Source organism: Panthera tigris, chromosome A2, assembly GCF_018350195.1.
Source record: "Panthera tigris isolate Pti1 chromosome A2, P.tigris_Pti1_mat1.1, whole genome shotgun sequence".
NCBI lineage: Eukaryota > Metazoa > Chordata > Mammalia > Carnivora > Felidae > Panthera > Panthera tigris.
In genome coordinates this window covers 12,964,785-12,982,159 of record NC_056661.1, presented here as the reverse complement: position 1 = coordinate 12,982,159, position 17,375 = coordinate 12,964,785, and the positions used below count along the sequence as shown (strand labels likewise).

General features: G+C 55.9%; 1 protein-coding gene across 2 annotated transcripts; it reads left to right on the top strand.

Moving 5' to 3' along the window:
* Positions 1 to 4,128: 4,128 nt before the first annotated feature.
* On the top strand, positions 4,129 to 16,080 carry LOC102963675 (plasmalemma vesicle associated protein). 2 transcript variants are annotated; one of them, XM_042978533.1, is made up of 6 exons: positions 4,129 to 4,626; positions 9,293 to 9,389; positions 9,517 to 10,217; positions 11,461 to 11,518; positions 11,656 to 11,734; positions 15,278 to 16,080. In XM_042978533.1, exons 1-6 carry the CDS (start codon positions 4,261 to 4,263, stop codon positions 15,282 to 15,284), a joined length of 1,308 nt encoding a protein of 435 aa, XP_042834467.1. In that variant the 5' UTR covers positions 4,129 to 4,260; the 3' UTR covers positions 15,285 to 16,080. The 2 variants fall into 2 exon arrangements, with proteins under 2 accessions (XP_042834467.1, XP_042834466.1); XM_042978532.1 differs by having other exon boundaries at positions 4,131 to 4,626; positions 9,505 to 10,217.
* The last annotated feature ends 1,295 nt before the right edge of the window (positions 16,081 to 17,375 follow it).

Sequence of the window (17,375 nt, the reverse complement as noted above, 5' to 3'; positions counted from 1 at the left end):
TAAAGTCAGACGCTTAACTGACTGAGCCATCCAGGCGCCCCAGGTGTTTATTTATTTTTAAGAGAGAGAGAGAGAGAGAGAGAGAGCACGAGGGGGTGGGGGTGTAGAGAGAGAGGGAGACACAGAATCTGAAGCAAGCTCCGGGCTCCGAGCTGTCAGCACAGAGCCCAACATGGGGCTCAAACTCACAGACCGCAAGATCATGACCTGAGCCGAAGTCGGACGCTTAACTGACTGAGCCACCCCGGCACTCCAAGAAATATTACTTTCTTAAGGACCTTCCTGAAGTTCTGTGAGAGTTTTTAGAAATCTTGCATCTTCTTGAGAACGTCAGTGTCAGTTTCACATAGTGACACAAAGTTGACTTCCCTTCTCTGCCCAAACCCACAAATAAAACCAAATGGATGGTTTTTAATTTAGACAACAACAACAACAACAACAACACATTGAAAATCAAAGCCTGATTTCGTGATGACCCTCCCAGGGGAATTCAGAAGGGTTCATGGGCAAAATTTCCTGTGAACATGACAAATTGTTTTCGGGAAAAAACCGAACGCTCACATCAGGACCGATGCATTTGACCCCTTGTGAATCGAAGGATCTGTCACTCGCTTCCTCCCTCTGGGATTTTCTGGCCAGGGACACGTGCAAAATGTGTCCAGAAAGACTGTTTTTGGAGATTTTAGCCACTGCTGGCAGACATGTCAATGGAAACAACCTTTGGAGGACAAACTGGTGACAAGCTGTCAAAATAGAAGATGTGACTGCTCTGGGTCCCAGCAGTTTCATTTGGGGGGGGATCTGATATTAAATCTTACTTTGTTCACCGAAGCAAATAATTTAGAAACAGTCTAAATGCCCATTGATAATTACCGTGGTAACGTATGTGGTGAAAACCTAAGCATCAGGCAAAAGGAATCAACTAATCTGGAAGATATTATGTTGAGCAACAAGAGGAAGTTTCATCTGTACTTTCTCCGTTAAAAAAAAAAAAAATCTAGGTAATAGAACAAATTATTTGAAAAAGAAATATTGCAAAATCAAAGATGTGAGCTCAAATTACCAAAAAGAGACAGAACGTTGTTTTTGAGCTTGATACAAACGACGTTAGTATGTCTATTTAAAACTCTGTTCCAGGTCAGGGCACCTGGGTGGCTCAGTCGGTTAAGCGTCCAACTTCAGCTCAGGTTGTGATCTCGCGGTCTGTGAGTTCAGGCCCCGCGTCGGGCTCTGTGCGGACAGCTCGGAGCCTGGAGCCTGCTTCCGATTCTGTGCCTCCCTCTCTCTCTGCCCCTCCCCTGCTTGTGCTCTGTCTCTCTCTCAAATATAAATGAAACATTAAAAAAAGTTAAGTGTATGGGGCGCCTGGGTGGCTCAGCCGGTTGAGCGTCCAACTTCGGCTCAGGTCACGATCTCGCAGTCCGTGAGTTCGAGCCCCGCGTCGGGCTCTGGGCTGATGGCTCAGAGCCTGGAGCCTGCTTCAGATTCTGTGTCTCCCTCTCTGACCCTCCCCCGTTCATGCTCTGTCTCTCTCTGTCTCAAAAATAAATAAAACGTTAAAAAAAAATTTTTTTTTTAATTAAAAAAAAAAAAAAGTTAAGTGTCCAACTCTTGATTTGGGCCCGGGTCGTCATCTCACAGCTTGTGAGATCAAGCCCCGTGCCCAGCACTCTTGACATTCTCTCTCTCCTTCTCTCTCTGCCCCTCCTCCTCTGTTCTCTCTCTCTGTCTCTCTCACTGTCTCAAAATAAATGAATAAAACATTAAAAAAAATAAAAATAAAACTCTGTTTCTTATACCGTGACACTCAAAACTGTACCACTGGGTCTAGGGTGGCTTTTTCTTAAAAATTGTTTTAATGTTTCTTTATGTATTTATTTTTGAGAAAGAGAGGGAGGGAGGGGCAGACACAGAGGGAGGCAGAGAATCCCAAGCGGGCTCCTCATTGTCAGCGTGGAGCCCGATTTGGAGTCCGAACGCATGAACCGGGAGATCACGACCTGAGCCGAAATCAAGAGTCGGACGCTTAACCGACGGGGCCACCCAGGCGCCCCTCTACGGTGGCTTTTTAATTTTCTGGGAATTTATGGTTTGCCTTCTTTTTCCTTGACAATAGATGTCAGGCTCAATATATCATGAAGAGCAGCCAGGATCTCAAGTACCTACGGAGACTGTCACACCTGCTGATGTTGGCCCCGCCACGGCCCCTCCCCTTCCCCCCCCCCCCCCCCCCCCCCGGTGTCTGAGCATCTCCCGCTGGACCCACATTCCCCGGGCTGGACCCCTGTCCTGCCCTTTGTCCCCCAGTGCTCTCACAGGCCCCGAGCACCTGTACTTGGAGGCAGCGCCCCTCCCCCGCATATCAGTTTCTCCGCCCGGCATCAGAGGTGACACAAGACCCAGCCTCTGTGGCCTTAAAAAAAAGTACCACCACTTATTAAGGTTGAACATGTGCCAGGCACCGTGACAGGTGTTTCCACACCTGGCTGCGTCGCCTCCGCTTTAGACAAGAGGAAACTGAGGCTGAAGGAAGGAAAGTCACTTGTCTGAGGTCACGCAGCAGTAGGGGCCACAGCCAGACCCGAACCCCAGAGCCCTAAATGGAAGCCGCGGGTCCACTCTGCCTACGCGGCCTCCCACCCTGTTCCAGGGGACTCGGGTGGGCCCGGCCAACCCAGAGAAATAGCTGGTTGGGCACCACTTGCAGCCCCCAACCCTCCTCCCCCCACTCGCCGCTGGGAAGGGTCCGGAATCAGGAATCACCGGGTAGCTGCAAAGGCCAAAGGTCAGACAGGGGTTTCCTGCCTCCCCCTGGGAACTTCCTCTGTCCCAACCCAACTTCTGCCTCTGTGACGAACACCACCCTGGAGGACCCCCTCCCCGCTGTCAACTACCCCCAACTCCGTTGCCCTGGCCGATGGGGGGATGGGGGGATGGGTCCTTCCCCCCCCCCCACGCCCTCTCCCCGCCACCACGCCTCATGCACGCGGGCAGTATACAGCGATTGTGTTGTGGTCCAGCCTTCTTGCCACCTGCCTGCCCCTTGCCCGCCCCCCTCCATCCCTCCCTCCTACCAGCCTTGACCCCATGGAGCCAGGGGGCCGTGTCCCACACCGTCTCCCTAAGACTCAGGGTCCCTCAGGGCCAAGCCTGAGGCTAACGCCTCATCCAGCATGGAGCTCTTGGTTCTGGGGGAATGGATGGGAGGACGCACCCAGAATCCTTTGCTCTTGGTCCCCGAATTCCCACCTGGAGATGACCCACAGTGAAGTTCAATGCCCACCTATCTGGCGCTGCCCCTTCACCGTCTCCCAGAGCCCCGAAATAACGCTCCCAGCACGAAAGGATAGTAATAATAACAATGGCAAACCCTGTCTTATGGCCGCGCCCCCTCTCCGGCCCGGTGACCGGGGGACGCCACCCATACCCCGTCTCACAGAGGCAGAGACTGAGAAGGGGCCGGAGAAGCCCCTCACTCGAGCTCGCTTGGGCCGAGCCTTCCCTCCCAGCTCCAAGTTCACTGCGGCTTATGCTGCTGCTCCCAGCGCTTATGAAGCACCTATGGGAGCCGGGGCGTCGGGTGGGCTGACAGCTTGGGGAGCCTGGGCCATTGCCATCCATGGGTCAGCCCCTCCCCGGCCCGGGGAAGCACTACTGTGACGAGTACCTACTGTGCGCCTGGCCCCGGGGGGCCAAGCACCCCAGCCGACTCAGCTCCCGATTTAGACACACCTCTGCAGCCAGCCCACGGGGTGGGGGAGGTAAGTCCGACTCTGTGCACCAACGGCGTGAGACCCCCAGACGGTCCCTTCACCTCCCCGTGCCTCAGTTTCCTCCTCCGCACGAGACAGAGGCCACGACTTGAGATCCTGGGCGGCAAGCGCTGAGAACGGCGCTGGGCCCGGGGCAAGGGCAAGGTGGAGAGAGAGAGACCAAGGCTCGAGGCTCAGAGCGGCCGAGGAAGCCCCCCCCCCCCCCTCACCCGGCTGGCGCCCCCGCCCGGCGGGAGCGTCAGAAGTCCAGCGGGGGGGGGGGGGGGGGGAGGGGGGGCGCGGCCCCTCCCTTCACAGCCAGGGTGGGAGTGTCGTGATAACCCGCAGCCCCCACTTCCTCCCGGCCAGGAAGGAGCCAGGCAGAGGAAGTATTAAGAGGAGTAATATAAACACTCCCGCCACCCCCCGTGGCAGGGTGCAGAGGGGGCAGCGGCCGCCACCCGGAGGGAGCAGGCCACGCCGGGCGGGCAGCGGGAGCTTGCACACGATGGGGCTGGCGGCGGAGCACGGCGCGTACTCCCGGGAGGGGGGCGGCCCGAGGGGCTGCTGGTACTACCTGCGCTACTTTTTCCTCTTCGTGTCGCTCATTCAGTTCCTCATCATCCTGGGCCTCGTCCTCTTCATGGTCTACGGCAACGTGCACGTGAGCACGGAATCCAACCTGCAGGCCACCGAGCGCCGGGCCGAGGGCCTGTACAGCCAGCTCGTGGGGCTCACGGCCTCCCAGGCCAACCTGTCCAAGGAGCTCAACCTCACCTCCCGCACCAGGGACACCGTCATGCAGCTGCTGGGGAGCGCCCGCCGCGATCTGGACCGGATCAACGCCAGCTTCCGCCAGTGCCAGGCTGACCGGGTAAGGCCGCCCGCCGGGCCGGACACGCACCCCGGGGACCCTGGGCAGGTTCCCGGCCGCTCATCCGAGCTGCGGGGTCCTCACCCACGCGCCAGAGACCGTCACAGGCGCTGTGTTGCACGTGAGGAGCCCGGGGGGCTTGTTAGTACGAGTATATCCCACACGAGGTTCGGGACACACTTATACTAAGACAGTGGGCTCGCTCTCCCTCTGGAATTTAAGGTTAAAAAAAATTTTTTTTAAGGTTTATTTATTTTTGAGAGACAGAGTGAGACGGAGCATGAGCGGGGGAGGGGCAGAGAGAGAGAGGGAGACACAGAATCGGAGGCAGGCTCCGGGCTCCGAGCTGTCGGCACAGAGCCCGACCCGGGGCTCGGACTCACGGACCGCGAGATCGTGACCTGAGCCGAAGTGGGACCCTTAACCGACTGAGCCGCCCAGGCGGCCCCTGGAATTTAAGTTTAACTGGGCATCCTCGCTGAATTGGCGGCAGCAACCCTGGGCCCACGACTTAATACGCGCGAGGCGCTCGGAATGTTCCAGCTACAAATAAGAACCAGTTAGATAAAAACTCAGAGCATTCGGTTCCTACTAAGAAGTACGAACAGCTCTGCCTTATGCCGGGAAATGTCCCCCGGGGGGCACGTGTGGGCGTCTAGTCAGGGAATTGGCCCACTCGTTTCATCCAAGACGCGCACCGCCATCCGGTCTGGGAGCCGTCGGGATCGTAAGGTTTTAGACACACGCATCCCGGAATGTGAACTCCCCCGTCATAGAAAATCAGAAGCCTAAGAATGTGGATCTTTACAACGATTAAATTTGAAAAACACAGTTGTTGTTTTTCTTTAATCCCCTTCGTGTTGACAAATGCCTCTGGACTGGAACAGTTTAGGGTTTTCTCCAAGGACCCTAGGGTTTCCCTAGTTTCAGGTCGCCTGCCCCTCGCCCCGGAGGGGCGCCCTGATGCCGGGGAGTATCTCTGCCCCCACCCCCAACCGTGGCAGCCCCAGGTATGTGATGTTGGTGTTTCTGGGTCCTGGCCGTGCTGAGAAACAGGATTTTTCTTAAATTCTCTTCCAGTGCAACTGCATTTCTGGCCCCGAGATCCCGGAAGAGAAAAGAGAATTTAACTCACTGATATATTTTTAAAAAACGTGTTCATCTCCCCTCCTTCTTTCTTTTCTTTTTTCTTTCTTTCTTTCTTTCTTTCTTTCTTTCTTTCTTTCTTTCTTTTCCCATCTTATGTTATCCCACCTCATCTTATCTTATCTAGAGAGAATGTGAGTAGGGGGAGAGGGAGAGAGAGAGACAATCTTAAGCAGGTCCCACATTCAGCCCACACAGGCTCGATCCCACAGCCTGAGCTTTCCGCCCCTCCCTGTCCTTGCTCCTTTGGAGGCTGGCCCTATGCTAATGGGATCGGGGTCAAGGCAGAAATCGCTCTGGGACCTCCAGTGACTTCTGTTTTCAGAAATCTTAACTGCAAAAGAGGAAGATCTGTAGAAATCAAGAGTCAGACGCTAAACCAACTGAGCCACCCAGGCACCCCTAACTCCATGATATTTGTAGGGTCTGCTCTGTCCTGTCCGTGTCAAGGCAACGGGACCCTCACCTGGCACATGGGGTCTGGAAGCAGCACCCCGGGACCCCCTTTTATCGCTTCCTCCAACTGGAGAAAAACCTCTTTCTCGTTTCGTGTTTGGATCCAACTCACTTTGCTGAAACGTGCAAATCTTCCTCTTCTGTGACTAAGGTTTCTGTTCTCTGATCCCCTTTAGCATAGGGCCAGCTTCCAAAGGAATAGGACAAGAGGTGGCAGGAAGGTAAACTTCTTGCATTCTTTATATTTTTACCTGTTATATTTCTGCGGAGGATTCTGGTCCCAAGTTTGGAAAGCACACCTTGTTAAGTTGTAAAAACCTCCTTTAAAAACAGCTTTATCGAGATATAATTCCTATGCTCTACAAGTCGCACATTAAAAATGTACAGTTCGGGGGTATCTGGGTGGCTCAGTCGGTTAAGCACCCGACTTCAGCTCAGGTCATGATCTCGGGGTTTGCGAGTTCAAGCCCCACGTCGGGCTCTGCGCTGACAGCTCGGAGCCTGGAGCCTGCTTCGGAGTCTGTGTCTCCCTCCCTTTCTGCCCCTCCCCCGCTCTCGCTCTGTCTCTTTCTCTATCTCTCAAAAATAACTAACCATTAAAAAATCTTTTTAAAGTGTACAGTTCAATAATTCTTAGTACCTTCACAGAGCTGGGCAATCATCCCAACTGATTTTGGAACGTTTTCATCACCCCAAAAAGATACCCCATCCCCATAAGTCACTCCCCCACCCCTCCTCCCCCAGCCCCTGTTAACCACTCATCTGCTTTCTGTCTCTGTGAATTTGCTTGTTCTGGACATTTTGTATAAATGGGATCAGACAACATGTGGCCTTTTGTGTCTGGCTCCTATCATCCGGCACGATGTTTTGAAGGTTCACCCGAGCGCGTGTCAGTGCCTCGTTCCTTTTTGTGGCTGAGTAACATTCCATTCTGTGGATGGACCACGTTTTGTTCATTCACCTGTTGATGGACACTTGGGTTGTTTCTGCCTTTTGGTGGTCGTGATAGGCGCTGCTGTGAACGTGCACGTGGAGGTTTTTGTGTGGATGTTTGCTTCAGTGTCTCTTGGGTCTACACCTAAGAGTGGAATTGCTGGGTCACGTGACAATTCCCTGCTTAACATTTTGAGGAACTGCCGGGCTGTTTTCCAAGGCCGCTGCCCCATTTTTTTACATATTCCAACCGGTACCGTCTGAGAATTCTCCTTTCTCCACACCCTCACCAACGCTTGTCACTGCCCGTTCTTGTTTTCCGTTTCATTTATAACCATCCTCATGGCTGTAAGGGGGTCTCTCATCGTGGTTTTCATTTGCCTTTCCCTGAGGAGTGATAATGGTGAATATATTTTCATGCGCTTGTCGACCACGTGTGTATCTTCTTTGGAGAAATGTTTCAGTTGCTTTGCCCATTTGTCAATTATCTTTTTATTACTGATCCACAAGAGTTTACTTTTATACATTCGGGATACCCGGTCCTCTCATCAGATACACGCTTTGCAAATATTTCCTCCCGTCGAAGGGTTGTTTTTTTCCCTTTCTCTTTTTTAAATTGGAGCATAATTGACATACAATGTCACGTCGGTCTCGGGTATACAACTTAGCGATGTGATGGTCTTTTCCTAAAAACAAAAGTTTTGCATTTTGATGAGTTCTATTTACCTGTTTTCTCTTTGTTTGCACTTTGGGTGTCCCACCTAAGAAACCATTGGCAAATCCAAGGTCATGCGGAGTTAACACGTACATCTTCTTCTAAAGAGTTTTGTAGCTTTAGGTCTTATGTTTGGGTCATTGAGCCATTTTGAGTTAATTTTTGTATATGGTGTGAGGTAGGGGTCCAAATTCATTCCTTAACATGGGGAGATCTAGCTGTGCTGGCTCCATTTGTTGAAAAGACTCTTTTTTCCCCCATGAATGATTTTGACACCTGTATTAATTTTCTTTTTTTGTTTTCTTTTTTCTATTATTTTTTAAAGTTTATTTGTTTATTCTGAGAGAGAGAGGAAGAGAAAGAGAAAGAAAGCGTGCAAGCGAGGGACGGGCAGAGAGAGAGGAAGAGGGAGAGAATCCCAGGCAGGCTCGCGTCATGATCTCACGGTTCATGAGTTCAAGTTCCACTTCGAGTGAACCCTGCTTCTCTCTCTCTCTCTCTCTCTCTCTCTCTCTCCCCGTCTCTGTCTTCTTCTCTTCCTCTCTCTCCCCCTCTCTCTCTGCCCCTCATGGGATTTTCTCTCTCTCTACCCCTCGCTCACCTGCACCCTCTCCCCCTCAATAAAGTAAAATATAGAAAGATAAAACATAATTAGTTGGCCGTACATGTGAATTAATGTTTTCAAGGTTCATCCAAGTTGCAGCAGGTGTGAGTGCTTCATTCCTTTTTATGGCCCAATAGTATTAACCGTGACAACTTTTTTTTTTTTAATTTAATTTTTGAGAGAGAGAAAGAACAGGAGCAGGGGAGGGGCAGAGAGAGAAAATCCCAAACACTCTCCACACTGTCAGCCTGGAGCCCCACACGAGGCTCGGACTCATGAACCGCGAGATCATGTCCTGAGCTGAAACCAAGAGTCGGACACTCAACCGACTGAGCCCCCCAGGCGCCCCAGTTACCGACTTTGAAAGATGCGACCAAAAAAAAAAAAAAGAAAGAAAAGAAAGAAAGGGGCGCCTGGGTGGCGCAGTCGGTTAAGCGTCCGACTTCAGCCAGGTCACGATCTCGCGGTCCGTGAGTTCGAGCCCCGCGTCAGGCTCTGGGCTGATGGCTCGGAGCCTGGAGCCTGTTTCCGATTCTGTGTCTCCCTCTCTCTCTGCCCCTCCCCCGTTCATGCTCTGTCTCTCTCTGTCCCAAAAATAAATAAAAAAAAAAAAAAACGTTGGAAAAAAAAAAAAAAAAAGAAAGATGCGACCAGCATCCCCCATAAAGGAGTCACGCCCTTGTGAACTGGGTCAACCCAGGCCACCCGGGTGTGGGATCTGGGGCCCCAGCCCGGAGGGTCTGGGCAGCCCGGGAGCAGGGGGACCCGCGGGGGCCGGACGGTGAGCTCTGCCCCGTGTCGCGTCTGGTCAGGTGATCTCCATGAACAACGAGCGGTATATGGCAGCCATCATCCTGAGTGAGAAGGAATGTCAAGAACAACTGAAGGAAGCTAACAAGAGCTCCGATGGTGAGTCGTCTGGGCGGCGGGGAGCCAGGGTGATAGACTCCTTGCCCGGCCTCTCGGACCCCCCCCCCCGCCCCCTCCCCCGACCTTCCCGAGGTGTCTTCTCCTGCACCTGTAGCCTTGCTCCTAGCGCTGAACCAGAAGGCCAAGATGCTGGAGGTGGAACTGGCGAAGGAGAAGCAGGTGTGCGCCAAAGACAAGGAGGGCCTGGCGCTGAGCAAGCGGCTGGTGGAGGACCAGCTGGCCGAGTGTGGCAAGGCCCGGGAGCAGCAGCGGCAGGAGCGACAGCTGGCCGAGGATCGCCTGCAGAAGGTGCAGACCCTCTGCCTCCCGCTGGACAAGGACAAGTTTGAGACGGAGCTGCGGAACCTCTGGCGGGACTCCATCATCCCGCGCACCCTGGACACCATGGGCTACAACCTGTACCACCCTCTCGGCTCCGAGCTGACCTCCATCCGGAGGACCTGCGACCACATGCCCGCCCTCATGAGCACCAAGGTGGACGAGCTGGCCCGGAGCCTGCGGGCCGGCATCGAGCGCGTGGCCCGCGAGAGCTCGGACGTCCAGCGCCAGAAGCTGGAGGTCGAGCGGAGCCTGCAGGCCGCTCAGGCGGCCAGGGAGAAGGCGGAGAAGGAGGCCCAGGCCCGAGAGGCCAAGCTCCAGGCCGAATGCGCCCGGCAGACCCAGCTAGCCCTGGAGGAGAAGGCGGCTCTGCGGAAGGAGCGAGACAGCCTGGCAAAGGAGCTGGAGGAGAAGAAGCGGGAGGCAGAGCAGCTCAAGATGCAGCTGGCCGTCAGCCGCTCCGCCTTGGACGCCTGCATCAAGGCCAAGGTGGGCTGGAGGGATTCAGGTTGTACTGGGGTCAGGCCTGCGGGCCCTGGTGGAGGCGATGTTGAACTTGGGCTCGAGGCGAGCCTCCCAGCCTGGGTCCGGTTAGTTGGGACTCACTTGAGAGATTCAATGACATAAGACCGGGGTGGAGTTTGGAGTCTGCAATGACCCTGAGAAAGGATTAAGGATCGGGGTTGAGTTTTGGAGGACGGGTGGGCCTCGAAATGGGTGCGGGGGGAGAACCGGGAATTCACGGGGGGGGGGGGGGTGTCGGTGTCAAGGTCGGGAGGTGTCTGGGGGTGAAGGTTGCGGGGGTGATGGCTTAGGTTGGGAGTTAGACTGAAGGTTAAGGCAGGTCTGGGGGAAGGCTCGCTGTGGAGACAGAGCTTGTGTTTGGGTCAAGATGAGTTCTCAGCGACCTCTGTGTTTAGAGTCGGTCTGGGTTAACGTTAGGGTTCCATCGAAGCCTTCGTTGGTCTTGGAATTGGTAGAATTGGGGTCGTGCCAGATGCGGATTGTGAAGAAAGGTTAGAAGTTAAGTCAGGGGTCGCATGCAGGGCGGCCGGTGGGTCTCACATTGGGTGAGGGGTGAATACAGGATGTCAGTGGGTGGCTGGTAGGGTTGCTTGGGGTTCCAGGGAGAGTCCGGGGTCTCAAGTTGAGTCGGGGTGCGTGGGGCATTGGGAAGCCATGGTGGAGCCCAGGGCTGGGCTGGGGCCATGGCTTAGGGGGCAGATTTTTCACAGCAACCAGGTCTAAGGGATGGGTTGGGGTCAGGGTTGGTTGTAAAGTTCCGGTTGGATCAAGTTTGTCATTAGGATTGGGTTTAGATGAGGCTTTGCGTCTAAGGAAGGTTCTGTTTTCATGTTGGGATTGGATTTTAGGTGATTGAGTTTAGAGCTGGCTTTGGATTTCGGGTTTGGGGGGATTGGCTCAGTTGGGGTCATGGATTGGGATCCATTGGGTTGGCACTGAGGCAGTAATGGAGACTGAGGCAGGCCACAGTGGGGTCTCTGGGGGGCTTCTGAGGGAAGCCAGTCCCTGGAGTCCCCAGTCACTGGAGCGCAGGTGGGTGCAGGTGATCGGACATCCATTGATGTGAGGGTATCTGGTATCGGTGTCCCTGCTCTGGAAGGAACTCAGCTGCAGGTACTACGGGGCATGAAGGAACAGGAGCCTCCCTGGCCCTGTGGTTCAGGGGGTCCCAGCTTCTGCCGACCTCCCTCTGTCTCTCTTCCCACAGTCGCAGCCGATACCTGGACCAAGACCTGTGGGCCTTGCCCCCAACCCCCAGCCCATCGGTAAGTGACAGAAGGCAGAGCCGGGAAGGGGTCGGGGGCGATCCTTTCCACTCTTTATCCCATCTCAGCCCTGCCGGCCCATCCTTAGCCCAGGGTTGGGCCAGTTGGGTGGACCTGACCCCTTCCTCTCACGGCAGACCCAGCTGGCCTCGAGGAATTCAAGAGAAGGATCCTGGAATCCCAGAGGCTTCCCATAGGGGCTGCAGCCCCATCCAGGTGAGGCACTGGCAGACTGGGATGGTTCAGTCTCAGGGCTTCAGAGGAGGATGGGAACAGGACTAGGGGTGGAGGGAGGCTCATCTCACACTCACGCTTGCTGCTTCCTTAATTGAGCGCCTTCTGTCTACCAGGTAACACAGCCAGGGAGTGGCGGGCCTGGGACACGAACCCAGGCTGTTGGACTCCAGGCAGGCAAGGGAGGGCCTTTGAGCTGGGGGATGGGGGCGAGCTGGTTTGGGGACGGGCAGAAGCCACAGTGCTCCCGGTGACATCTTGAAGAGCCAGGGTCAAGGCTCAGAGGCCAGATGAGGGTGGGGAGGGAGGCTGGAGCCGAGGAAGGGAGGAAGGAGGAGAGCGAGGTCAGGAGAGAGACCCTGGGCCTCTCACCCCACCTCTCTGAGCCTCTCTCTCTCTCTTCTGCAAAAACGGAAGTCTCTGAAGTCAAGGGCACGGAGACTCTCTGCCACCTGTAAAGTGCTGTCCACAAGTGCCTAAAACAAGGGGCCGGGGGTTGCAGCAGGGGCGCTTCAAGATACCCCGCACACGCTCAGGTCAGGGCCCGATGCCCGTACCGCCCTCACCACCTCCCAGACCACAGCCTGCGCATCACAGGGAAGGTGACTCAGACCCCCGCCCCAAGAACATCCTGTGGTCGCTCCCAGGTGGTGGCCACGCTTCCGTTCAGGACCACATCGCGGACCAAGGAGTCAGCGACTGGCATTGCCGTTCCCAGTTTAGGACCCGGGGCTCCGGGACACCCCTGGGGGTTCTAAGTCAGATCCCGCCGACCCCAAGCCTGCGTCAGGCCTTGGCGACGAGTAGACTTCCGGGTCTGTGGTCAAATCCCAGGGCTTCTCCGCATCCAGCTCCATGTCCAGTGTGCCTTTTCTTACCTACCCCCTCCGACGGGGAGCTCATCTTCTCGCAGAACTTGTCCCTTTGCTCCAGAAGGCTCTCGGCCTGGGAGGGATCCCTTAGCCTCAGGCAGCCTGCGGAGAGGAAAGCAAGAGCTGGAGGGAAGACCCTGTTCCAAGCAGTTTTCCTCTCTCCATCTTGGCCTAAAGCCATCATGGCAAGGAAGGTGGTTCTATTATTATCCCCACTTCTCAGAGGAGGGAACTGAGGCCCCAGGGAAGTGACCAGCCCCGGGGTTATGCGTCAGTGAGTCAGGGCCAGAGCCAGGCTCCCGGCCCAAGCCTGTCCTAACTGCAAAAGGGGAAGCTCTTGACACTGTTTACCCCAAAAGACATCCCCCTGCAGAGAAAACAATGAGTAGTTAAGCCAGGCCCCTCCTGTTTCTTTCTTTCCCCGGGCTCAGGAAGGGCCTCTTGTTCTGGGCTCCAGCCTTGATTTGCCTTCCCCCGAGAAAGAGGCCATCAGCTCTGGATTGGGAGTTTCAGTGAGGCCAGGCACATCTGAATTTTAATGTATATTTATTTTTGAGAAAGAGAGACAGAGTGTGGGCGGGGGAGGGGCAGAGAGAGAGGGAGACACAGAATCCGAAGCGGGATCCAGGCTCCGAGCTGTCAGCACAGAGCCCGACACGGGGCTCGAACTCACGGACCGTGAGATCATGACCTGAGCGGGTCGGACGCTTAACCAACTGAGCCACCCAGGCGGCCCCATCGTTAGACATTTTTAAGTCCCATTCTCTTGATGGCCAAGTGAACTAGTTTTCTTTTTACCTGATGAGACTGTGTCCTTTGGGTGTCAATTTATTCCCACGCGCGCACACACAGTGGATGTGAAAACAAGTAAATATTGGGGCAGGGGCTAAGGGGCTGGATAAAGCTAAAGCGGGAGGCTGAAGATGGGAGTCCAGCCCTGGCCCTGAGCCGGGCACGGGGCGAGTGTCACTCAAGTCCATTGCCATCACCGTTGTGATTTGTTTCATTTATTCAACCCGGATACCTTGAGCAGCGGCTGGGTGATGAGAACACAACCCCTTGTGGGGCTCACAGTCTAGCGGGGGAGACAGATCGCAAACCTGATGCGTGAGATGTCGTTGTGGGGCCCCTTGGCCATGGGCGAGGCAGAAAAGGGATGAGATGGTGTGAGGAGGTGAGAATTTTCCGCAGGAGGGGGCGCCTGGGTGGCTCAGTTAAGTATCTGACTCTTGATTTTGGCTCAGGTCACGATCTCACGGTTCGTGGGTTCGAGCCCTGCATCAGGCTCTGTGCTGACAGTGGGGAGCCTGCTTGGGATTCTCTGTCTCCCTCTCCCTCTCTGCCCCGCCCCTACTCGTGCTCTCTCCCTCTCTCTCTCTCTCTCAAAATAAATAAATAAACTTTAAAAAAAAAATTAAAGAATTTTCCACAGGAGGCCAGGCAGGCTTCTCTGCCCCGCGTGAGGGTGACCTTTGGGCAAAAAACTAGAAAGGTGAGGGAGGAGCCATGGAGAGTAGGGCATCCCTGAAAGGGTGAACCAGGCAGAGAGCACAGCCTGTGCAAAGGCCCTGAGACAGGACTGACCGTGCGTGGTGAGGCTCGAGCACAGTGATCCAGGGGGTGAGTAGGAGGTGAGGAGGGGCGGGGCGCCCAGATCAGGCAGGGCCTTGTGGGGGCGGTGAGAACTTCGGGAGCCCTGGCACAGCAGCGAGCAGAGAAGGACATGACCGGACTCAGGTGTTCACAGGGACCCCCCCCCCCCCGGTCACTGTTGAGAGGTGAAGGCGGCAGCCGAGGACCAGGGCAAAGGCATCCAGACAAGCGATGACGGGGGAGTGAGGAGCCTCAGTCTCTGACAGATGGCCAGGGACCACCCTCCCTTGCAGGCTGGTGGGCAGGGGCGGGTAAAGAAGGAATGTCAGGGCTGGTCGGGAGCCGGGCGCATCCTGGTCAAGCCGGAGCCAGGGACGGGGATCCAGCGCCAGCCAAGGAACGTGAGGCTGCTGGGGCCCCAGGGAAGAGCCAGGGAAGGAAGGGAGGGGGCCAGCGGAAGCAGGACTTGGCTGAGGCCCCCTCCTCCCCGACCAGGAAACAGCCTCCGAGCCAACCCCTGACCCCTCACGAGAGCCTCACTGAGGCCAAGGAGGGGAAGGGCATCCCAGACGGCAGGATGGCTCCTGCAGAGGCCGTTGGGGAGGGGTGCAGTGACAGCTCTTGAAGTTTCTGACGAGGGGGACTGCTGCGGGCAGAGTGGGTGGAGCCTGGAATGCCAGGTAGAAAGGATCTGGCTTTGTCCTCTTGAGGGCACTGGGGAGCCAGGGAGAGTGTGTGAGTCGGGGCAGGCTCGTTGGAGAAACCTCGGGCCACTTCAACGGAGACAAAGGAGGGAGATTGAGACCCTGTCTGAGGGGTGTGGGGTGTGGACAGGGGGATCCCCAGGGCCTTACGGAACAAAGGTGAAAGTCAGGCCGCAGCAGAGGCCGGGAGCCCAGAAGGTGGCTTCTCCCAGCACTGTCTCGGGAAGGCCGAACCCCAAAAGAGCTGAAGAATCCTTAGGAGCAAGAGCGGGCCTGGGGTGGGAGGAGGCCGGCCCAGGCGAGGTTTGTCCTTCCGGCTGTCTGACTATTGTATCACCCTCTCCTTCCTGCCTTAGTGGCTGAGGAGGCTCCAGGCCCTGAGGACCGAGGCGTGGCCCCGACTGGCCAGTCTGCGGACAAGACGCCGTGAGCCACCCCCGGCACAGGCCGGGAGCCCGGGCCGCACACAGACCAAAGTGGGCGCCCTTGGCCTGCACCCCGCGCTCGCCCTTCCCCACGCCCCACCGCAGCTTCCGCTACTCCCTCACAGGCCCACACCCGCACCACGCGACCCCCCCCCTCCGCCCCGCCCCTGGATGCTGCAGGATGTCCCGGACCCACGGCACACAGATGTAACAGTGATGTCAGGAGCCGACGGCATCACGCAAAAGCACGGCACAGACACCGGGAGGACATCACACACACACACACACACACAGACACACACACACACACACAAACGCGCTCGCGTGCTTCCTGCCCCGCCCTCGCACAATGCCACACCCCTCCAACGCACACGGGCCGAGGCGCCCACAGCGTCCGGCTTGTCTGCATGCGCCTGTGTCCCCACCGCACTGCCCTCCCAATTTTCTTGTCTCCTGACTCCTCCTTACCCCCAGGGTGCCAGGCCTAGGGAAGGGAGAACAGGAAAACATGAGTCTCCACCCCCCCCACCCCCCCTCCCACCCCCGAGAGTCCCCAGGCTCCCCTGCCAGGCAGCACCGGGTCCCAAGGCAGATGTCGCCCACTGGCCCCATCGTAGCCCATGGGGGCAGCTGTCCCTCCCTCAGTCCCTCTCTCCCCCGCCCCCCCATACCCAGCCCTGCCTGTGGCCCATATAAATATGTTAGTGGCACGAAATAAATATTATTGAATCCTTTCAAAGACTCCAGAGTGGCGATTTCTGCTTGGCGACAAGGGAGGAAAGACTGAGAGCTGGAGAAACCCCTCCCCGCCGTCCCAAGGCCAGAAGAGCCCACAAACTAGAGCAAGCCTGGGGTGACACCAGATTCCCTCAAGGTATAGGCATCACCGTGCGTGAAGAGAAATGGCAAAAGTCATAGTCAATGAGGGTTTCCCGAAACGGCCACGCCGGCCCACACCGTGACAGCTTTGTGAGTTGTTTCTTTAAAATAGCAGATGTTTAAAAAGCGTTCCTTAAAAACCAGATGACCCATCTGTAGCTTTCCTCTTCCTAAGATTTGCAAAGATGCCCCCCAAGCTACTGCCAATTTAGTCCGTGGGGGGAAGCAGGGAACAGTACGTTAGTGGAACACAGGGAAATCACGTTGTTCCCAGGAGACTGGAGGGAAAAAAAGCTAAAAAGCCATAATACAACCTGCTGGTGAAGATGTAGGGAAAGGGCATTTTCCTATGGGACTGGCAGAAAGGCAAATCTCACGGTGGCCCTTCTGGAAATTAGTTTGGTGACATTTAATAAAAGTAAAGGTGTGCAAACCCTTTGATTCAGCGGTCCCATTCCTGGGACTTTATCCCTGAGGAGTAAAACCTCCAGGAAACCAGGCAAATGGCCATCAGTAGAAAAATGGCCTAAAAGTTGTGGTCGAGAATCTCAACTCGTCGGCTCATCCCCCCCGCCCCCCAACCTTCCCCACTGCCTCAGCCTTGATTCCCTCTCAGCCCACCCCCTGGGACCCTACACAGGGAGGGGATGAGTCACAAGGAACCAGGGCTGGCGATGCAAAGCTTAAAGCAGGCTAGTCAGGAGGGACAAAGGAGCGACATTTCCTGGATACGGAAACTCGGGTGAGAGACGACCTACTGCAGGAAACACTCGGCTGGGGCCCCGCCAAGCCAGGGCAGGGGGGTCAGCCAGGCCAGGCCGCCCAGACGGGCCAGTCTGGAGGCCCCAAGGAAGCGAGGACGTCCCTGACCCTAAGCCTACTGCCTGGGTAGCTAGAGACCTGGACAGGACGCTGACACCCGCCAGTCCCAGCAACCACAGGATGTCTGAGTTTGGGTTCCGGGGCCAGACATCCCTGGATTCAAATCTTGACTCCATTGGTCTCAGCCTCCCTCTTCTCATCTGAGAAATAATCATTCTAAACTTTCTGGACGCGTGGGCACAGGTCTGACTTTTGGTTGGTCTCTCCCATCCGGAGCATCCCAGGATGTCATCCCTCCAGCTGGCCCCCACTCCCAGCCCTGCTGGTC

Bases quoted from the DNA above. Each gene is read 5' to 3' on its own strand.
- LOC102963675 (XM_042978532.1), top strand. From the start codon at position 4,261: ATGGGGCTGGCGGCGGAGCACGGCGCGTACTCCCGGGAGGGGGGCGGC. The intron at 9,390-9,504 runs GTGAGTCGTCTG...CTGCACCTGTAG, and splicing joins AGCTAACAAGAGCTCCGATG to CCTTGCTCCTAGCGCTGAAC. The intron at 11,519-11,655 runs GTAAGTGACAGA...CTCTCACGGCAG, and splicing joins CCCCAACCCCCAGCCCATCG to ACCCAGCTGGCCTCGAGGAA.